Here is a 24,310-nt window from a genome sequence, read left to right on the forward strand (position 1 = left end):
GGGCCCTGTGTATTTCTAAAACTGGGGGTCCTTTTTGGGTCCTGGTCACCAATTCCATCGTGGGATTTTAGATGTGCATTTTTATTCTAAATTTTTTTTAAGAATAAATGATATAATATGAATCCGGAAAATTGAGGCCAGGGAGAGGGACTTTCACAGTTGAAGAGTCTATGCCACCTCAGACCCACCATGGTTGGAGCTGATTAAGAAAATTTATGAATATGGCAACTTTAGATGGCACTTCACAAACAAAATTGTAAATAGAATTTTCTTTTTATCTCCAGTTAAAAAATATTTTTTTAACAGTCGATTTCAGACACACATTATGCCATTGTCCTTGTGGGGCTGAGATGTATTACTATGCACATCTAGATGGCCGGAAAAGGCACTCACAGAATTCAAATTGTGAATATAATTTTCTTTTTATCTCCATTTTTAATTTCTTTTTGTTGACAAATTTGGTGGGGTCCCGGGCCGAGAGGGGGGCCCCCATTGATATATGCCCTACAGTCGATTTCAGAGATACATTATGGTGTTATTTATCGTCTAGATCGAGGAACCTATGGTAGGGCCCCTTCGGGGCCCCTAGAATTTGAGGGCACTGCGAACCGCTGCATGAGAGCGCATGGGCGTTGCACCACTGCCACCCAAAAAGTTTAGTGAGCCTTAATTTTATTTCTCCATGGACACACCACATTACAAGGAAGGAAATTTCAATCATCAATAACTTCAAACCCCAAATGTCTTTATTCTTACAATTAATTTTTGTTCATAGTTTTTAACTTCATGGATGGCCTCTAGTTTTGGAATACTCAAATTTGGGCCCAAAAAAATCAATTCCATGAAAAATCGTAAATACCTGAATGACATACACTTGTTATTTTTCAAAGTTGGCAAACATAAGTGCCTCAAATCTATCTTGTGGAAGCGGTTTGGTGCAGCGGGAACGGTTTGGTTTCCCCAACCTCAAAGTCGGGGTTTCAATCACTTCCTGTGCATTTTACTTGTGTCTTTGAGCAAGGCACTTTATTTGAGTTGCTACTCTCTCTACATGCTGCTGACTACCGGCAGCTAAACTTGAGCATGTGGACCCAATGACCAGGAAGACGAACTGCCCTTTATAACCGCTAGGAAGAGGCGCATTATAAATGCCGATACCAGTATCTACACAAATTGTATTCATCAAGTTTTAAATAATCTTGTAGCAAGTCAGAATCTTTGTATAAGTGTTGTCTAATATAAAGTACAGTATCACAAATACTTCTTCAAATTACCGTATGTTTATTACGATTCGTTTGACTGAATGCGAAGTCATAGGAAACGACAGTAGTGGTGTATATATAAGTCTTAAAATGGGGGGGGGGTGTGGTTGCTAATGTGGAGTGGGGGCTCAATGAGGGGACTGAAGGGGGTGTGACTGGAGGAAGGCAAGCTTTTTTCTTGATGAGGGGGGAGGGCAGGGTACATGCATTCTGCAAGATACACCACTGATTGACAGCCAATGACCTTAGTGACCTATGAAGAAGGCTTTTCTTTTTTCTTTGGTTTCCTTTTGCTTCTTGTTTTCCCCTGGCGATTGCTGCCCACTTCAGTGAAGCGAAAGTTGATACACTGGAAGAAATTAAAACCATACTCTAGTCAATATAAGAATTATTCTGTAAATGTATAGACAACGAAGAAAAATAAACCTCTTTTAGATAAATGTTTTTCAATCATGCTTGCAAGGTAAAGTTGAAACTGGAGCTCTGGGCTCTCATGCCAAAAATAATCTCTTTCTTTGGCATTTTTGCAAGACTGTGCAATGTAACACATGACAATATACAGTCCAACCATATTCATTCATTATCAATGTAAAAAAGATAACATCCTGAGCTTTCTATCTCTGAGACTGGCTGAGATGCAGAATGCTATATTTAGACGTAAACTGCTAACAAAAAAATGTGAAAAAAATGTTGTGATGTGAGCTAACCATTCTAATCCTTAGCTATAAATCAATGTTAATTTAGAAGCAGTGGCTACAGTTACACCAGTCTTAAACCAATACAAAAACATCCACTTATTTTGGAATTTATGACTGGTGTATAACCACTGCCTGTAATCGTAATACATTTTTCATACCTTTTGATCAAGGAACTTGATTAAATTAGCCTTGGAGCATTTGATTCCACTATCAAGAACATCTTGATGCAATTTGCTAAAATTTATAGGCTGCAAAAATAATTTTAAAAAACACTGTATGTATATTGTATAATAAAACTGCCAACTGTGTTAGTCTTTGATGCGAGACAAAAAAAAAAAATATATATATATATAGCACCCTCTATCCAATAATCACAAAATAGAGCACCCTCTATGTTATCTTTTCTTATTGTACTATGGATAGATCTTTTTCTTACTATACTATGGATTACATGCAGTCAGGTCAGTTTAGCTTCGTTAAACAAAGTTAAAATGGCCTATATTCCCAGTTTAATGACGAATTCATCTTTATACATTTTATCTCTTATAAACATTTTTATGATGCGCGAGAAAATACAATGTAGGCATGAGACGTAAAAAGTGGAAGCTCATGAGTGGGACTCATGCATTATGCATGACAGTTGGCCGATGTGATATACAGTACTGTATTCCTATTTCATATACATGCTAAGCAAATCAAATAAAAAAGTATGCTATTGAATGTTATTTGTTGCCTTAAAGTTATATCTTATGACACAAAAACCTGTGGTTTGCCCATATATGGGTATATATGACATCATCAAGCCCATATATAGGCAATTCACTTGAGAAGTTATGGCTTTGAGTTCACCACCCCTTGATAACAACACGTTATATTTTCATTGCAGATTTTTTGGGCTCAGTACGGACTCCAAAAGTATGCATTTTCTTTTATTTATATAGCGTATGCGGATTTTATAAGTCCGCAATGACAACATAACGTGTTTAACCTGCTTCATCTCAACAGTTTTATGTAAATATAGAATAATTATTATTATATATAAGTTATATAATTAAAATCAGGAATCAAATAACTGTAGCATACCTCATACATTAAAACACTAGTAAACAGTGTTTGATTTTGCTTTATAAATCCACTGAGCTGTATATCAACATCTTGCTAAATGAAAAAAAACAGTACAGGTATTTATAAGGTTTGAAATTCTAGTCTTCATATTCAGTATTAATAAGAATTTATGATTACACTCATGTAGACAGTCTGAACTCTGACCTTTATATCCTCCTTATCAAGCCATCAAATAAACACTTGTAATCAAAGGAAAACTTATTAATATGGGTCACAAATACTTAATTCATTAAGACAGTTTCTCATAGCACAGACCACTTGCAAATTTAAATTACAGCTTTATCATTCATGGATTCAAATTTTTGAAAAAAAAAAATGGGGGGGAAAAAGAAATTTCATTCAATTTTAAGACTAAACGTGCTATCGATAAAAAATGTTGTACCTGAGCCCCAACCAAGATGGGGCTGAGATGTCTCGACCCTATCTGTACAATTGCCTTCTGGGCACCGCTGTCCACCCCTATTTCAAATTTCTCCATCACTGTATGATTATACTATTTATAAATGACCACAATCGTTCTCTCCTTGTTCACAAATTACACCACAATTTTGTAAAAATACCCATGTAACTCACCCCATGCTTTGTTGGAGAACAAATAAGGTTTTCATCAAGTAGGGGATTCTCACCGTCACTTGTCTCGCTGAAAAAAAAAAAAACATGTAAATTGTTCTAAAAAAAAAACCTACTGTAATATTGTATTAACAATTATAAGAGTAATTAAAACGTTAATTCATAATTTAAAAAAAAACAACAGATTGTACAAAAATCTGGGGCAGATCCAGTAGGGAGCATAATGGGCACATCCCTCCCAACAAATTTTGCCAGAAAATTATTAAAATTTCAATGCATATTAATGTTATGTGCTTCTCACGTAACGTATTCCTAAAACAAATATCTTAGGAATAAGAAATACCAATAGCATACCTTTCACTTTGTTCTGTACTTGAAATATCTGAATGCGAAACATCGTTGCTGCTCTGTTTGTTAGCTTGTTCATCCTCTACATCCTTTTCTTCGCCTGAAATTGGTATATGTGAAAATAAATGTGGATTTAATAGAAAGTGGTGTTGCAGGAATGGTTTGGTTGCCCAACTACGAGGTTGGGGATGCAATCCCTCGCTGTGCATTTTGCTTGTGCAAGGAAATTGATCTGCATTGCTTCTCTCCACCCAGGAATATAAAGGGGTACATAGTAGGGTTGCCTGCTGTACTGCTGCACCAATATGGCAGCAACACTTAAGCATTTGGACCCAATGACCAGGGGGAAAAAGCACTAAAGGAAAGGCGCTATAAAAATAACTAATAACAAATTAGTTATATAGTCAACCTATCTATATGACATTTAGAAATCAATAATTTTTACTGTTCACCCTTAATACTATTGTTATTTTTGTTATTATCACTATATTACGATTATTATCCTTATTTCTGTGATCATTATTATGAATATTATTATTGCTATTATTATTATTATTATATTATTATTATTATTTATTATTATTATTACTGGATTTCTACTATTTTTATATTATTTCTTTTTGATGTTTACAGTGTTTTAATATTTTTGTTTTTATTGCTATGCTTCGGTAGTTTTGATACTTGTACAGGGAATATCTTCCTTTGTTAACTACCCCCTCATGTGAGGAAAATAAAATTATGAATAATGAATCTATCCTGAAATAAAAGAATGAATGAATGAATGATTGAATGAAAAAGTAAAGTAATATTAAAATATATAAATGCATGCATAATCGAGTGAATAATTTATCAGATGTTTATAACATACCTATTTCTGACTGTCTGTAAATTTCTTTCAACAGTGTTTTACCCTGTTTTTTACTTAGGGCCTTTACACCAAACTGGCTGAGTTCTTTCTGGAACACAAAAAATATATAATAATTATTGTATGGCATACTGCAGACATTCCAACCCTACAAGGCCAAAAAGAGGCGTCTGAAAACCTTTTGAGAGGATTTTTGGCAATGCCAGCGGAGTATGTTGAATTTTTTGCTAAGATATATGGTACCAACGTGATCGAGTATTATTAGCATATTTTAAATGTTTTGACTCACAATAACGCTTTACATCAGCAATACGTACCGCCGTGTGACACTAGTCCTAGGCCTAACGAGAGTAGGCATTACATTTGATTTCAAAATCACAGGATACTTCTCGTTATAACTTGCACGCAATGTTTGTGTGTGTTTTAGCTTCCTTTTTGGAGTAAGCTCAACACTACTACTACTAGTTTTTCCGAGCACTGCCTAGGCCTACATCCACATCACTCTCATTGGACTCCATTTTGGTACTTTAATACTAGACTGTTGTTCTTAAGAAACCAGTAGCCCATTGAACGTTTTACAGTTCAGAGAGCAGTGCAACTCTATCAGCGATTTGACCAATGAAATTTGTTTTTTTGAAATCTGTGGAGCGTGGAGCGTGAATTACCATTTTTCGTATAGAGCTCAGAGTGCAACTCTGTCAACGATATGGTCAATGAAATTGTTTTTTTTTTCTAAATCAGTACACTATGGAGCACGAACTACTATTTCGTATACAGTTCAGGGCGCTATTCAGGACGAAATTAATTGGTCTTTATTTATTTCAGCCGGCTGTAATGCGTGAAAAGCGGAGTAATTCTGGTGAAATTTTCGGTCGTTGGTATGCCTGATAGTGAGTGGAGCCAGTTTTGTGCAGTGGAATTGGTTTGGTTTCCCAACCACGAGGTCGGGGTTTCAATCCTTCACTGTGACAAGAATAAAATCCACTATAAATTTCTCAATTTGTAAAGTGCATAAATATTCCAACAAAAATTCTCTTTATACAAGACACTAATTATTATGATAATTACAATTATTGAGACTCAGGATCAGACTTTGTTTCATCCTTTAATTACAAATTCAATACTTGCAAAATTACATGAATACAAAATAAAACAAAATTTAAAAAAATATTAAATTATAGAACTCTTGTAAATAAAATAAATGTACAGTGCTTATGAGGGCAGCAAGTGATATGATCATTAATCAAATTTATTTCATAATTTGCATATTAGTGGACACCTGTATATTACCTTTAGTGCAGGTGTATTCAGCGCATCTACAGCTGGCATGGGCACCTGTGCTTCCTTTCCTTTTGATGCTGCTTTCTTCTTTTTCTTTATTTTTTCAGGCAAATCTAATAAAAAGTTAATATTGCCATTTAATTGTTAAGCAAAATAAAATGAAAATAAACATTTTGCTTTGATCCCAAGCTCATAATTTTGAATTTCAATTATGATCAATATAACAATAATTATTATTTAACAAACATAGAGGTTTAATAATGTAAAATCTACTGATCATGTAAGCACATTCTCTTAATTATTACTAGTAATTTATAATTACTAGTAATTTATAATTACTAGTAATTTATATACAAGGCAGCATTCTTACCATTAGCGGCCATGGCAATCTGATTCCGGCAATCAGTCATCTTTACAACACATCCTCCCCACAGCTGATCCTCCTGGAGTTTTCCAGACTGTAAATCTAGTAAGAAGCTCTGAGTACAACTGAATTCCAGGGCATCTTTATGTAACTGGTCACCGGGACTTGGACACACTGATGCATTCACCTGAAGTAGACAGTGGATCATGGTGCAATGTGAAAACTAAATTCATGGTGGAATCTGACAAGGTAAAGAATTTCGGAAAGCAAATTAACAACAATGCTGATAGTAAAACCATGAAGGAGGTCTGGTATTTTAAACTCTTTTTAGCGAGTTAAAGTTGACATGGTTATCAATAGGATTTGAACATACAACCCTGGGATTGGAAAATAACTACAAACCATCATACTGAAGCCCCACTCTCCTCAGTGGTGGTGCAGTGGGGAAGATGATGGTGGGTCCCCTTCATCATAGAAAACTTCCCACAGCCTCTACCTGTTGGAGAGCTCAAAACAATTTGTTGGAATGAAACATTTATTTTATCATTATTACCTGTTATGTTACTATCAAATTGATTAAATATTTAAAGTCTTTTAAAACAATGTCAGAGTTTCCGTTGCTTCATCCCCTTGACCATTTCCGTGTGGTCGAAGAGGCAACTGGTGCAGGTCAGTTAAGTCGGGGACACCAGGTCTTTTGGTTCAGTTTTCTATCTTTACAATATTGTTTTCAAATTAAAAGCCAAGTATTACACCATGAAACCATAGGTCTTAATAGTGGTCTTTAATTAAAGGGAGACTTGTAACCAAAAACATTAATACTCACATTATCTGCATTTTTGTTTACTGGACTGAAAATTAAAGCCGGCATTACTTCTTTAGTTTTGCCGTAATCACCATCCTCCTTTTTTCTCAGCTCCTCATTCATTTTTGCTACTGTGTTCTTCTCTTCTTCAGGTTCTTCACCTGTTAAATCACACACATCCCCAGACTCATTCCATATCCCATCACCTTTATCATAAGAAAACTTTAAATCCGCTATATGATCATCAGTAAATGGTTCATCATTTCTGTTATTCTTAATTGATAATTTCACACTCTTTTGGGATGTATCTGAAGTCACTTCGCTCTCCGAGACCTGTAATCTTGCAGTATCAGCTAATTCAATTTTCTTTGCATGACCATCTAATCTGTTTTCGATCCTTCTCCTAAGCGAAGATGTAAAATCAACAGGCTCTCGATTATGATTTGAACTAGGTTCCAGAATTTGAGGTTGCGGCTGCTGTCTTTGTTCATTACTTACAACTGATATTGCTGATGCAACAGACTGTGAACTTAGTTCTAACATTGAAGAGACTGGATAACTAATTAGAGGTGACACTTGCTGTCTTTCTACATTACTTGCAACTGGAGTTTTTGAAACAACAGACTTAGAACTTGGTTCCAACATGGGAGTTATAGTAGGAGAAGATGAATAACATCTTTTTACATTTCCTGCAAGTGGAGTTGTTAAATCAACAAACTCAGAAATTGACCTTTGTTCCGAAATTGGAGATGTACTAGAAGCAGGCAAATGGCGTCTCTTTACATTTCGTACAACTGAAGTTGATATTTCAACAGACTTAAAATTTGGTTCCAAAATTGGTGATGTGATGGGCGGACGGAAATTACATCTTTGTATATTTCTTATAACCGGAGTTGAAGCAACACATTCGATGACCTCTTCTTCGTTAACATGAACTTCTCTAGCAGAATTATCTATTTGAGGTTGTTCTTCAGATTCAGTAGTTTTCTCTACTGTAAGGTTCTTAGGAATTTCTTCGACATCCATTCCACATGATACGTCATGTATGTCTTTTATTCTATTTGCTTCTGTTAGTTCAATAGACAGATTATCATTAGATGGTGAACTGGGTTTGGCTCTTGGAGGAGATTCCATAAAAACATTATTGGCATCATCAATGTCAAGAAGAACATGACCAAGATTCTCTTCCTCATTCTCCCGATCAGAATAACAAATCTCCATTTCTTCCTCTTCAATGCCTTCCATTAGTTCATCCAAATCTTTAGAAACAAATTTTAAATCATGATTGTCTTTTTGTCGGTCTGCTTCCAGTTTACGGCACAAATCATCCAAACCTTGCATGTGATACCTTGAAAAAAAGCAAAAATGGTGAGTTTGTATCCGAAAAAACACTCTCTTGAGAACTAAAGCAGAGTTTGGATTCAATTCCTTTGATGTGAAATACACCATGGTTAACCCATGAAAGTCTGAAATTCTGAACAGTCATTTCCAGTAGTGTTCTACTGGTGATGAATTGAGCAGTGCAACGGCAGTCAACCCCCTATTATTTCCATCTGTACTTAAGCTTGTGCATGGGCCATACTGATAACAGACCAACATCTTGTCTCATCCGAAAGACTATTGCTAAAGAAATGCCGAAGATGCAATTGAGCCAGTGACAAAGGTCATGTAAAAGATCGTTACAGCTGAACGCATACACAATGGCAATCATTAGCACTTTGTATCCCATAGAAAAGGTCTACAACAAAATGCCAGACCATTAAATTGCATTACAGTCACCAGTTTACTTTAAATAAATTTTAATTTCAAATAATATTTAGAGTGTACAGCATATAGTGGGTACAGCAAACAGTTGGTAGCCAGTGTGTGCCCTGACACTTTGAAGATGCTTTTTAAAACTAATTCTTAAATCCTTAGTTCAATTTTATATCGCTGCTCTTCAGGAGATTCATCGAGATGGCAACACCTTTTGTATTACAGACTTTTCAATCTCTCGGTCTTGAAAGCAATATGGCCGATGTGCACATTAAGAAATGCATATACCTGTACTGCCCAATTCACCAACAGGACCACACTGGAAATAATTTTTTGGACTATTAAAATCAGTTAACAACATTAGTGTGATTCACACCAACCAACCAATAATGTACACATATTTGTATGTATTTTTTATAAACCCAGTATTGGTACAGCAAAAGTACAATTGGCATAAAATAACTGGGTTTAATGAAATTTTTGACAATAGATTCATGACAATAGAGGAATCTCTATCTGTATGCAACAAATTTTTATGTCAGTCATCAAAGTATAATACAACATACCTTTTGAGTAAGCGGATTAATTCGGGTAATACAAACACTGAAATATCTACATTTGCCGCATACATATAACTAATGAAGGCTAACACGGACGCCTGGGAGTAAGTTTTTAAATCACAAGACCACTTGGTATCATCACGTATTAAACTCTATATAAGCAAAATACAAAAATAGCAATATATATTTACTCTGATTTTTTATTAAGAACTCTGAAAAAAATTAATTGATCCATTTATATTTGGTTATTGATATAGCGCTTTTCTTTGCAGATACGAAGTGCTTCTGTCCCTGTTAAGTGGATCCACAATGCTTAAGTGTTGCTGCTGTAGTCAGCGTAGGAGCAAGCGACCCCACCAGGTACCCATTTATACTCCTGGGTGTGGAGAGAAGCAATGCAGGTAAGTGCCTTACTCAAGGACACAAGCGAAATGCACAGCGAAGGATTGAAACCCCGACCTCAAGGTTGGGAAACCAAACCATTCACGCTGTGCCAAACTGCTTCTACACATAGTTGATTCTTAAACCCTATTCAGACTGCCAAGTTTGACATGAAATAATGGTTATATGATGACATCACTTCCTGTATATGGGCATACAACAGTTTTTTGTCAAAGAAAATTTGATAGCCTGGACACTAGAGCATTAAATCTTTTTACACAATATCAAATGAGAGGTCTCATCACAAAATGAGTCTCACATGGTTAGAAAATCAAAAATTTAGTTTATATTATATTTGGGTAGATCATATTATTAGCTTGAAGTTAGTCTTTGAATGGCTTCCCTGGGAAACGTAGATCCAGAGATGTGAGCATTTAAAATGCAAGTGAATGAAAACCACCTTTTGAGAAAATCAGCCTCGAAGATAAACTAACCTGTACAAATAGTAGGACTAGAAGTACAGAATATGTGCAAAGAACAGTGTTTTAGTTAGAAAATTCACTTAAAACGTATACAATCATAAAATATAAGTATCCACTTATTTAAAGACATTGAATCAAAATTTTTTTTAATTTTGACTTTTCCCTATTTTGGTGAATATCTCAATATGATTTCACCAACGATGCATTTCATTTCATGGTGAGACCTCACAAATAATTTAAGTGACAAATAAAATGATATGCCCATGTTTGGATATAATATGACATCATGGCCATATATGGGCACATCATAGTGTGGACAGAGCTTTAAACCAAATTATAATCACCTTCATAACTTGTTTGCAGTGTCATATCTAAGGGGGTGTGCGGGTGGTGCGCGCATACCCCACCAAAAAGTACACACAGCACACCCTGGCGCCCCAAAAAATCCCAGTCAAGTTGTTAAAAAAGCACCCAAAATCACCTTATTTTGCGAGTTAGCGCTTTCTCAACTGATCATGGAGCTCCCCCACTTCACCTTCGCGCCCACCCTTTCCCCCAATCAGCATCCCCACTTCAAGACTCCTAGATAAGCCACCGATTGTTTGTATCTTTACACTGGCTATCTATAGATTTTCTCCACTCTCATAATTTATTTACACATTATAATTACAGATGGTGATTGTAATCATCTATCCTGGGCAAAAATGCAATATACATGAATTAAAACAAATTTGTTATACTGTACCTTGTGAAGATCTGGGCATCGGAGGTGAATGATGAAAGAGTGGGCATTGATGGTGGTGTCATTTTCACATTGGATTGTCACGTCGCTCAAGAATTCATTGTCAATGAGAGATGAGAAGCACCCTATGAGGTTCGTCTTATGCCAGTCCTCTTCGGTAGAAGCCTGTAAAGGTAATATACTGACAATAATATACTGTAGGCCCCTACACTGCCTATTGCAGAACCTTGGCAAACCCTAATACAAATATAGTTAACAGTTAACACATTAAATATTTAAATTAAAAACATAAAAATAAGTTATAAATATTAACTTCTAATAGGCAAAATATAAATATTCCAAGTTGATAGAAACTACTTCCATGAGATCTGGTTATTCAGCCTAACTTTGATTGGACTGCATTTCTTCAGTGTGATAGACACCAAGGATAAATCACGAAAATCCTGGGGTCCTTCTGTGCTGAACCGTGGTCCTTCTGGGGGTGATTGGGCAGTACACCACAGACAATCCCCTACTCTTTTCCGAAGAGTGTTACTGCATTCTTTAAGGTGCACAGGGGCCAACGGCTCAACCGAAAGATGGTGCAATTTTTTTAAACTTATGGGAATTGAACCAGGAACCAAGAGATCTCCACGGTTCAGAGCACACACATCCAACTTATTTTTCTGTGTACTGGGATAGCCATTACCAGCTGTCTGGAAGACAGTTGGTAATACAGTAGTAAAAATACATGTAAATACATGGAATTTGAGAGAGATTCTGGAAGATTTACTTCCTTGAGGGGCTGCGGGTAAATGTCTTGATTTCGAAAGACTCCTACAAGTCAAGGTGGACTTGTGACCGCTGATCATCTATAATAATCCCCAGTGGAGGAGTTTCTCCACACCAAAGTTACCATCATGTGAAGATTTGACCTGATGTTGCAAAATATTCTTAATCTTTCAAACTTATGATGACACCCTACCTGTTTTGGAGGTGAATGTCCTCCAGACTGGGTCACATGATCTTCAGCTAATTCTGCCAGAATCCTGCAAGTGCTGGAAATTGATCCACTTGCACTCTGCTCAGACATTGACTATAAATATAGCAGAATGATAACAGTTGTTAACACAAAATGCTTAGTAGATCCTCTGTGTCTATTGTAATAGTAAAAAGATACAGCAGTAGAGAAATGGATATTTGTCACACCACCTCACAAATAGTCATTGTTAATACTGAAGAATAGTACAGTTAAGAATACAGTAGCTATTTCATACTGAGAACATAATACAGTTAGCCCTCCAATTCGAGATAACCTTTGGGACCTGAAAACTTGTGGTAGTCTCAAGGTTTGGTCTCCAATTAGAGGGTTAGCTTTGTGTTAAAAATTGAACATTGCTTAATTTGGTTCTTTGAAAAAATGGTCTCAAATTGGAATGAAATGGCACCATATAAATAGAACAATTGATGGATTGATTGAATAAATTAGAGGGGTCTCGAATTGGAGGGTGCGCAACTACAGCCAAGAATATATTTTCCATACTGAGAACATAATACAGATTGCCTTTCAATTTGAGACCACCTTTTCGGACCTGAAAATTTGGGGTGGTTTCAGGGTTTGGTCTCCAATAATAGAGGGCTATAGCTTTGTGTCAAAAGATTGGGGATTGTTATTTGGGTTTTTATTTTGAAAAATGGTCTCAAGTTAGAGGGGAGTCTCGAATTGGAGAGTTCACTGTAAATTTAAGATATGATAATACCATGACTGTAGACTTACCCTCACATTTCTTGTTGACTGGGTGAGTATACTTGGGTTGGTTTCTTTCTCAGTCACACATTTCTGTGTTTGTTTGGACACAAATTCCTGGTTTTGCTCATAATTCCCGGTCAGGCTTGATAAGCTCCAATAATTAAGATGTGGCTACACAAATTTAATATTAGAGAGAAAAACCAATACTAATAATAATTTTAATAATAATAATATTATTATTATTATTATTAGAGATAAAAACAAATAATAATAATTACAATAATAATAATAATATTAATTAATTAACAATTTTTAAATTAAGTAAGTTTCAGCTATAGGTTCCGTAGGTGTATTAAAACTAGATGAATCCAGCTTATATTAACTGAGATAAAAATGAGAAACACTGTATGAAACAACTACTCCCATTTAAGTAGTAAATTAACAATCTTTATTAGTGATAGCATTATTGTTTATGATATTAGCTAAATGCATTAGTTATTGTTTATGATATTAGCTAAATATAGATCTAATAAGTGTGTGAATAAATACATGAATTAAATAAGCAAGTTAATTATATAAATGATTGTTAAAATGAATAACTGGATAAATGTATTAATGAATAAATAAATATTTAAAAAATGTAGCTTGGTGTTCTTTTTTTTTCTTTTCTTTTTATTCAGCCTTTTTTCGTTAACATTTTACCAATTGTTGAGCACACACAGACCTTGTTTATTTGCACTATATAAATCCATCTATTATTATTATTATTATTATTGAAATAAGGAATGAATATAATCAATTGTATACTCCTTTTAAAAGTAAATGTTATTTATTTAGGGATTAAAATTTTAAATTTAATTATATATCAATCAAACACTTTTTTTAACAAAATAAAATAATTGCTTATGGAGAAAAAAAAAATCATTGAAAGTTAGTAAAAGTGGAAAAGACAGGCCAAACCAGTCACTCATCGCAAATCATGTTTTAGAGATAATGACCAAAACATGCTGGAATGTCAACATTTTTGAAATCTATTTTATTGCACTAAAATATTTAATCTTTATAACTATACATCATGCTATGCTGGTATTTTCCCCACTTTCAATGTTAAAACAACAATTTTTAACGATTTGGTGATAATCTTTGCCTGAGAAGTGCCCAAAATCATAAACTTTGAAGAATGATTTCTCAAATATTGTTCTTTGAACAGCTATGTGTTTAAATGCTTGTAACTTAATAAGGAAATGTTGGATTCTATTGATTTTTTCTACCATTTTATAGCTCTCATTTTATTGTTTAACCTTGTATTAATAACTAAACATCAATTTTTGCAACCAATGACTGGTTTGGCTTGTCTTTGCCACAACAGGTACAAATTTAGCTAACCTTGGATGAAGTGGATTGGTTGACAATCCTGTTTTTCTTCAATCTGCTTGGAGGTAGTGTGATCACTTCCTCTTCCTCATCTGAATTCTTTCAGAATAAAAACATAAAAACAAATCAACATTTAAATCTCACATGGGATGAAAACATCATGTGTACATGATCAGTGGCAGATCCAGGAATCCGAAATAAAAGGGGGAGGGGGTAGCAGAAATGAAATGTTACATACTGTATGGACAGTCTAGATAACTTAAGACCCAAAATGTGTGTGCTCAGGTACAAAATGGATATGTCACTTCTGGATGGCCGGAAATTGGAGATGAGCACTTACGATAAAATCTCATATTTTAGTTTTTAACTGTGGAGTCTGATGAGTAATGAAAAATCCAATAAAATTATTATTTATACATTACTGTATACAATTTAATGAGAAGTGTTTTTGTTAACGCTCTGCCCGCCAAACTCTGTGTTTCAGGTTCTCTTATGGAATCCGATAGATGGGGTAACTACCGACATGTAATAACAATCTCAACACTATTTTCAGGTTGGACTGTTAGTGTTTAGCTATTTCAATGTGACCTATACTTAGTGACCTTTTCTTAGTGACCTTATATTGCACAGCGATACCGAAACACAGTAGTCTCAGCTTTTCATTGTGTGAATGTGCGTAAAATAATAAAAGCGAGTCACTTTAATTTTACTGTTACATGTCATAGACTGTGATTAGAATAAAGTGTTTTGGTACCATTGTAAAGCGAAGATGTTTGTAGTTCTTGTAGTATTCATTACATGTCAATCTGATCACATACACACTCTCAACGAGCTTCGGAAAAGTGTTAAATTTCGCTAAAAAGTCTGGCGGTGGCTGATACCAGTTTTTTTAAACCCCTGGCGGTCAGAATGTTAATGAATAAACATATAAATAAACAAAGAAAACACTTTTATTTTTTTAAATCAATTCAGATTTATCTCACCCATTCTAAAATGTTTGTAAACCTGTCAACTGTAATCCTTGTTTTTTCTGCTTCACTTCTTGAGAGTAATACGGGCATCTCCAACAGTTTGCTAAAATAAAATAAACATTTCAAAACAAAACAACAAAAATATTATAACTCTAAATTAAGACTGGAATATGTGGTATATTGATGATTTTATATAATTTAATACTAACAAAATATGACCTGCATATTATGATGTAAATAACTGGTACTAGAACTATTGTAAAAAAAAAAAAATTAATACATGTTGAAATATTTTGGGTCTGGAAGTTAATTAATATTATTTATTTATTATTTAATAGGATTTATAAAGCACACAAATCTAGAAAACTGTTCAAGGTGCTTTTTCGCTGGCCATTGGATACAGAATCAATCACACACAACTTGTAACCTTCTCCACTCCATGGGGAGTATTCCTAGTTATGCGTGTAATCAGCACTACTAATTTCATTCCGAATCCCTCACCCTCCTACCAGGTACCCATTTATACTCCTGGGTGAAGAGAGGCAAATGCAGATAAAGTGTCTTGCCCAAGGACACAAGCAGTGTGACGAGCATTGGCCTCGAACCCTTGACCTTCCGATTGAAAGCTAAAGGGACATGCTGCGCACTCGCTTCTATGGAAGAGCAAATATAATTTCATAAATGGATTGAGGCCTTGCCATTTCACAATATTTAAAAACTATTTATTATGAATACAACATTGCCTACTACAAATACAATAATACTAACTTCGCTTTTGTTCCTCTCTTTGTCTTCTTTTTATTCTTCCTTTCGTACAGGTCACAAACAGCATTTTTACTTTCTTGATCATTAAGAGATGCAGATATTGCCATGGCAACCTGCAGTTCTTCATCTGTTTCCCTTGATTTAACAAATACATAAATGGTAATTTAATATTTGTATATGTATTCAATATAAAAATACATGATGTAATGTATATGTAGTTGGATTTATATAGCACTTTGTACCTAAATGGTTTTCAAAGCACTTGAGATGTAAATAGCTCATATACAGTAACTTGCTTTTCTCATTATTAGGGACTCTTCGTGTGTGAGCTACCCGGTAAACTAGTACCATCTACTCAGTCCATCCACAACAGCAGCAGTATGGATCAGTACACCGTGGTAACCCCCTACTAGTCTCGAGAGATGTACTGGGTTCAGAACATGAGACAAATTGTGTACACAATTATCTGCAGTCTGTGGCGTAACAACTATGAGCTGGGATTGGCTAAAACCAGGGGCCCATAAACTTAAAGGGCTCTCAGATATTCATCAGCATATTTTTTGTCCAAAAATCAGCCTAGAACGGCCATTTCAAGAAGCAGAACATGTAAAAAATATGGCCTGAAGCAGGCGGAGTTTTCCTCCCTATTCTACTGGTCTCCGACAAGACCAACCACCCAACAGGTTAGCAGAGTCTGAAGAAGCCTTGGCCAGGTGTCTCAAGCTCTTTCGTTATGCCACTGTCTGCATAAAAATTTGCCAAATATGGGCATGGTGATATCACATCACTTCTACGACGTGTGACCACTCGCCCATATGTGAGCAAGTTATATGTACTTTTCACATAAAACTTCATAGTGTAGAGATAGATAGCCTTACCAAGATTGTTTTGTCTTCGTTGCTGCGGCTTTTTTCCTTCCTCTTTTTGGCTTAGGTCTATTCAAGAAAAAAATAAAATCATCATCAGGGTCATATGAGTGGTTGGTAGAGCAGCTGCCATTTTTGCTCTTAAATTTAAGACACTGCATTTTGATGGTATTCTTGAGGAAGAGCACTTTGCCTCTCTCCACCCAGCCTAACCCCATAGGATACAACGGCCTAAATTAACTATATGTATATCCTATAAGATGGGGGAGGGGGGAAGATGCAAAAGGTACAGGACACTCACTCCTCTCTGTTTAGCCACTGCATTTTTAACAATTTAAATACATTACAACAATGCCATTTTTTTAAATAAAAAAAAATAATAGAATACACACTTATCTATTCTGTTGTTTTTTTTTTTAAATCTGGGTCTGTCCCTGGTGGACAAATCACTGACCTTGATCATCACCCACTATCTCAGGAATGTGAAAGACCTCTTTGAAGTTTTTCACTAACATGTAGGGAGGTATCGAGTGGTCTTTGCATGTGCATTCTCACAATGCACAGAGGGAATACCTTTGCTAGGGATCCTTAATAAATTTGTTAATATTTAATTACAGTCTGGTACATTCCTGTCAGGTAAACAGGGTAATAATTGCACATTATTCACATAAAGTGTTTACCTCTCTGCTTGTGGTTTCTGGAAACTAAGAACATTGCTGCTATTTGGTTTAATTTCTATCTCCTGCTGCTTAATTTTTTCCAGTAACTCTTGGGGTTTCAAACCACTGGACTTTCCACATATCTTCAAGTGAACTTTTCTTTGCTGCTCATAATTAAAAAAAATATGAAGCTGTATTAGATCATAAAATAAATTATACAGTATAATAATTAATTATACAAATAACTACATCTGACTGAATATAATATAAATCATCTGACTGAATCAGTATAATTAAAGGAGGATTATGCTGGTTAAATTTTCTGAATAATTTTTTCCTCTTTTGTTATATACTGGATACATTCATACAAAAACTTTAATTACAGAGATGAATTTATTTGAATATCACACAAAAATTATTTAATAAGCCTAGAAATATATCTGTGCAGTTTTTTTTTTTTTAAAAGGATGAATTTCCACCTTTATTTATTTTCCAGAAAAAATAGGATTTGTTGTATCTCCCAACATACAACCATATTATTAAAAACTCTGCGTAACTAAAAGACTCTGCGCAAACAAGTTTACAGTGTGGTCTTACGTGCATGTCAATCGGTGGTATAACGCCATGCGCTCTCAGGGGGCGACGCATCAGGGCCCCAGTATAAAGGAGCCCAAAAGTGTGGGAAAATAAAAGTTGATTCTATTGTTTATAGTCACACAAAATATTTATATTCTTTACGATAATGACATTGCTTTTAATTCAGTCTTTTTATAGAGTGATATTCATAATATTCTTAGACTAGCAAATATGTTACTTAAATACATGGGTCTTAAAATGTTTTTTTCCCCTGACCCCATGATTTGCTACACCACTGATGTCAATTAAATCTACAGTTGTCTTTTTCAAGTACAGTACTGCTATTTCACAGTTACTACAAAAAGCAGACAAATTATGGAACATTTGTTTTTAACTATTTTAATAGTTTTTACAATGTGAGCCTTTGGCAAATCCATGAATTTGAAATAGATGGGCCCAGTGAGGGATTTTCACAGATGGAGGGTCTAAAGTACCTCAAATTTATGATTATATCACCTCCATATGGAGGGAAATGGCACTTTTAGAATCAAAATTTGATTAGAATTTTCTTTTTTTCTCTATTTTTTTAAATTTAAAGAAATTTGGGAGGGGGTTCTGACTGCCGCCCCCCCCCCCCTTGGATCGATTACTGTGAGTTTAATAGGTTTCACATATGATAAAATATTTTTTTTTTACCTTTTCTGTTTTTAACCTTTTGCCACAAATAGGGCAATCCAAGACAGTAGTTGCTTGTGCTGTTTCCTTTTCTTTTTCTGCTTTATCCATGCACCTAAAAAAATTATCAAAAGATCATATTACTGCACAAAAAAACTGTTTTTATATTAGTTTTATCATAAATATTCAAAATACAAGCTTGTTGGAAGTTGATAAAACTGTTGTGGGTCAGATGCTTAACCACATGGTCAGGAGTTTGACCTCTTTTTTGTGCAAGTCACATTTCCTTGTGCACGACACATTACGGTATATACTGTACGTTTCTCTCAGCACCCAAGAGTGGGTACCTGGTAGGGTGTATTACCAAGCGCCTATTCTATTCTAACTACTATGGAATGGTCTTTCCAAGACGATGTGTTCCATACAATAGCTGTTTGAGCCAGCTACAGAGGCAGTTTATTGCAATACACTATATAAATGTAGCATTATTCAATGAGGACCACCAAACCATTACCTAAGCTAGCACAAAATGAACACTAAACATCTTAAATAATGTAGCATATAAGCAATTTATAGTTGCACAGCCAGTTAATTATTCGGACCAGTGGTGAAGACATCTCACCCGATTGTACGATGGACCTTTCTTCTAAGCCCTAAAGCCAGGTACTCGCTGCCCACGACGGTAGTCAGCCAACGCGATTCTATACAGAACGCAACGCGACAACGCGTGATCGTTTTTAATGACAATCTGTTTAGACTGCCACTGACAATCACCACACGGTGTCGCGTCGTCTATCACCCACAGAGGGTGGAGTTAGATTCGTCGTGCGACGGTCATGTCATCGATGCAGTAAGTGCTCGTCTCAAATTTTTCCGCCAGCCGAGGACCGTTGCAGAAACTCTGGAAATGCATTGTACACGCAAATCCAGCACAATGCAGCACTAGTGCTTCAAGGACCGGGTTTTTGGTCCTCTGTGAGGCATAAGGTCCTCGGGTCATGAGTGTGTGGTGAAGTTGAGGTCCTCGGTAAAATAGAAAAACATGCGCACACATTTGTGGGAGAGCATGCATGTTTGTGGAACACGCACACAAACAGTAGTCCTGGCGCTGTTCTGATTGGTCAGTTGTTAAGTTTAATTGAAATTCTAGAATGATCCATTAGTTGGATTAATTTTGTCTGATATTGGAGTTCAGCTTTGACAGCGGTGGATGGTACAGAACCGTTAGAATACAGCATGTATGAAAACTACCGGATCTAGCATATTACTCTTTGCGGAGTAACTGCTATACAACCACACAGAGGGGGCTGGTTTGTGAAAAAAAAATACCAATAAAATGTCCTTTTTACCTATTTAGATGTTGCTGCTGCCTCTGTACATTCATATGCGCAAGAACTTTTTTGCATATGTGGCAAGCGAGTCTCTCCTCCTCACTTTGACTTTGCTTTCCTTGTGGCAACTTGAAATCCGATGGTGAGCTCTTGCCCTCATCCTCCATTAGGTCATGAAGGCTAACCTCTAGGTACCTGAGGGGAATTCCATCTTCTTTAGCATTTCCTACCAATGCAGGCCTAGGCCTAGGTCTCTGATTAACTGTCAGTGAACAATTGTCGACAGTTTTGTAGGGTGATGAAGTCTTTATTCCACTTTGTAAATCCTTATTTGGTGAATCCATATTTGTAATAGAATTTAAATATCATTATCTATATTATATAGCTTAAAGTTAATTTTAATTTAGCAATAACAGTCACTGAATAAAATTATGAAAATTGTATTGTTTTTTGTGAACTAATTGTTTTTCTCCTCCATCATCTTTTTCCTCTGATCCAACATTTTCTTTCTTTGATCATTTGCTAGTTTCTTGTGCTGCATCAATTCATTCTGTTTTTGGTTGTATGTATCTTCATCCAATCTATCTGGTTCTTGTAGGTAGTTTTTCCTGAAAGACAATCAATCAAAAATACTTGATGAAAATGTCATAATCTCACATAATTTTTATCAAGACAAAGAGTAAATCTATTTTGGTCGAATCGTAGTATCATTTGCACTTGGGATTAAATACAGTATATAGATAATAAGATTTTGCATACATGTACACATTTCAACTACAATTTTGTTGATACATTCAGTGAAAAGTTCAGCGATGTGTGCGGTATTAGCATATGTTCCAACACTATCAATGCAATAGTCTCACAAATATTTATTCAATCTCCCAGTCTCCTGAATTCTGTCAAAAAATACTCCCACGATTTAAGAAAAGAAACCCAAACACCAAAAACAGAAAATTTAGTTAATTTTTGATACCAATAATGCAGTATTTGTGTGTATTTTTCATTTAAATTGTGCATCGATCTCGGCATACAATGGCTTTTCAAGTATTACCGACACCTTGAAAGATTAGAATTAAAATGCATGTTCATGGAAAAAAAAAACTTTTTAGTGGTGGGGGTACACTTCACTAGCGCACCTCCAGTCTCGCTAAAATCTTGAGTTCCATGGGTTGGACAACTGCATAAGTCACGATGTTCATATTGGACTTTGTATTGGACCTACGTATGTACAGGCCCAGAGAGAGAGAGGGGATCGTATAACGCGGGTCCGAACTGTTCAAGACAACGCAATTAGCGTACGTCATATATGTACAGCAACTAGTCAAGGTCAGTCACTTTCACACATTGTACTGACAAAATGGTTAGTCACATTTTTGATGAAAGGGTGCGTCATGGCATGCATATGTATGATGGACATTCAACAAGTGACGCACCCTTCCCGGGTGTTGTATAAGCACATCATACTACTGACAGCTGCATAAAAAAGAGCGGCAATAACAAAACAGGACTAGGCCTAGTCACAGGTAGACCACCAGTAGACTGTGTACAGTAGTAGGCCTATAGCTAGGCTAGGCCTAGCTAGTAGGTAAGCCTAGGTTGGTAGTAGTAGGCCCTAGGCCAGACTGGAGTCGACTACAAAAGTTACAACTTATTGGGTGTGGGTATACATTACAGTTAATTGAATAGGCCTCTTGAGACCCACACACAGTGTCATGCCATACTACTACTGCCAATATGGTGTCAGGGGATCCAGTCAAGCAAGTCACCCCTTACAAAGTTCCCCCCACCCAAGTCGACCCCTAACCAAGTCGTCGCCCCGTTCCATAGCAATTTTAATTACTAGATGTGTTTAATGCACCTACTCTAGGCCTAGCCCTAGTAGTACTCACTCACTTTTAAAACTCACTCTGCTTTTCCATGGATAATGACCATATGGCCTACATACAGAACCTACTAGGCCTAGGGCCTAAACCAGACTCTATCTTTAAGCTAGCTAGGTCTAGACCTGCCTGAACATTATGGAAGGCCCAACCAGGCCAGGGCCTAGCTAGGCCAAGGCCCTACGGGCCTACCACAGTCTAGACCTAGGCTAGCTATTGTAAGACTAGGGATGACTAGGCTAGGCCTAGGCTGCATTTTAGGAGGGTCCACAAGTGGGGGCATGTTTGCTTCGTTTCTGTTTTGTGTTTACCTGTATATAAAAGCTGTACCATAAGCGGCCAAGAGACCACCAAATATTAACGGGAAACGCAAATTACGTAGCATGGTTTTCATTAGTTAGTCAGCCACACAAAAAATCAAACGGAAGTTTGTTTTTTTTTTAATTTTAGACAGAGCCACCAACGAGCAAGTAAAATACGAATACAAATACACCCGGGATTCACTAGCTATAAAAATAAATTTATTATTATTATTATTATTATTAAAAACAATCAACTTTCATCGAAAATAATTCATCTGATATAGCTATTATAAAATTGAGTGCCTCAAGGCTCCATTTTAGGTTTACACTGTTTCCACTGTCTGTAAATGGTTAGACAAACCAAAATTCACTCTTCAAGCATCAGTGGCGCCGTAGATAACCAGACATACCTGATGGTGCATCCAGAAAAATATAAAAGAAATTAAATCAAATTAAAAAGTACAACAGAAACGCAGATAAATTAAAGGCCTATAATAGATTATGTATATGACAGAGAAGATTATTGATGTTAACTTACCTTATCTAGGCCTTCTGTATATTTTATAGGCCTACATAAATTAATGTTCGTAATGGGATATTAAAATATGTGGTTTGCAGACCTATTGAATGACATACAACTAAATAAAACACTGTAAAATGAAACAAAAGTTTATACAGGTCAATTAGTCAAAGAAAATGGTAACAAATAGTTAAATAAAAAACAAAGAACTCCGCTGTTAACAATAAAACTTAAATACCACTGCAGTTTTTAGACATCCAAGCTGATAATCACCATATTTGCACTATTAGACAACTTAAGTTACAGTATTATGGTATATGAACTAGGTATTGCACCGTGCAGTGGTGTTCTAGTTACCTGTCGAATAGAAAACATTTGTTTAACTAATTAAACATATAACATTATGAAAATAAAATTTAAAAATAAATATTAATCACAAAATTAACCTGTTTTTGTTTTGATTGTAAAAGATTTTCGAAAACTGTTTTAATCATCGTTTCTTTTAATTCTGTTCCGGCTTTTGCTTGTTAACGTAAAGAGGTTTATAGCATTCTGCGCTATATAAAAATAAATTTATTATTATTATTATTAAAAACAATCAACTTTCATAGACAATAATTCATCTGATATAGCTATTATAAAATTGAGTGCTATCAAGGCTCCATTTTAGGTTTCTGTTTTCACTGCATGTAAATGGTCTTTAAAGTCATTAGACAAACCAAAATTGTTATGTTTGCTGATGGCACAAGTGTGTTTCGTTTTTATAAGAACCTTAAAGCTTTTCAAATAATGAATAATGAACTCTTGACATTTTTCTACTTGGTTTATTGCAAACGATATTACACTTAACGGGCAAAATTCAAAGTTTATAATATTTAGACCACGATATAATCCGGTAAATACATGCATTAAAATTAACTATTAGCAGCAATGATCTCGATCAAACATGTGCTATAAAATTTTTTAGTGTTTATATAGACGAATTTTGGAACTATTTTTATGGATATATATATACCGGTATATAAAATTGGAAAGCGAACACGTTTAAAGAGGTTTACTTTAGGCATTATATAAACGCTATGAATAATTTATTCGATAATAATAACAATGTCACACTTCATACAGTATTGACGTCACAGGCAACTGTTTCTATTGTTCAGATTACTTTACAAAATCAACACGGTAGTTATTATTATTATAATGTGAAATGTTGCAGCATACATAAATAATGATCTCTTAGGTAGAGTGAAGTATTTGAACAAATACGATGATATTGTAAGGTTAGAAATAGTAAGCGTTATCGGAAATTACATAATATCATTTATATATAAACGTTTTGTACGAAACAAAAAACTCCATTAACCAATGCAAGCGAACTAAGTCCCGCGCAGAAGATGGCTTCAGAGAAAAAAAATACGTAAGTA

The 24,310-nt window shown here is 35.3% G+C and overlaps 2 protein-coding genes across 2 annotated transcripts in view; one reads left to right on the forward strand and one right to left on the reverse strand.

Moving 5' to 3' along the window:
• Positions 1-724: 724 nt before the first annotated feature.
• On the reverse strand, positions 725-22,517 carry LOC117104022 (structure-specific endonuclease subunit SLX4-like). Its single transcript, XM_033244671.1, has 21 exons — positions 22,376-22,517; positions 20,203-20,792; positions 18,875-18,968; positions 17,624-17,766; positions 16,956-17,012; positions 16,081-16,212; positions 15,325-15,415; positions 14,354-14,440; positions 12,995-13,138; positions 12,203-12,313; positions 11,242-11,403; positions 9,640-9,785; positions 7,340-8,666; positions 6,520-6,700; positions 6,159-6,262; positions 4,872-4,959; positions 4,010-4,103; positions 3,659-3,725; positions 3,044-3,118; positions 2,119-2,208; positions 725-1,611 (listed from the first exon to the last, which is right to left on the reverse strand). Exons 2-21 carry the CDS (start codon positions 20,526-20,528, stop codon positions 1,516-1,518), a joined length of 3,615 nt encoding a protein of 1,204 aa, XP_033100562.1. The 5' UTR covers positions 20,529-20,792; positions 22,376-22,517; the 3' UTR covers positions 725-1,515.
• A 1,651-nt stretch (positions 22,518-24,168) lies between these two features.
• LOC117104028 overlaps positions 24,169-24,310 on the forward strand; it is an 11,029-nt gene continuing 10,887 nt past the window's right edge. The window contains exon 1 of the mRNA XM_033244677.1: positions 24,169-24,303. Within this exon, the coding sequence (XP_033100568.1) occupies positions 24,281-24,303 (23 nt within the window). The 5' untranslated portion in view covers positions 24,169-24,280. The remainder of the gene's footprint in view (positions 24,304-24,310) is intronic.

Source organism: Anneissia japonica, unplaced genomic scaffold (genome assembly GCF_011630105.1).
Source record: "Anneissia japonica isolate Jap-2015-1 unplaced genomic scaffold, ASM1163010v1 scaffold288214_len167563_cov143, whole genome shotgun sequence".
Taxonomy (NCBI): Eukaryota; Metazoa; Echinodermata; class Crinoidea; order Comatulida; family Comatulidae; genus Anneissia; species Anneissia japonica.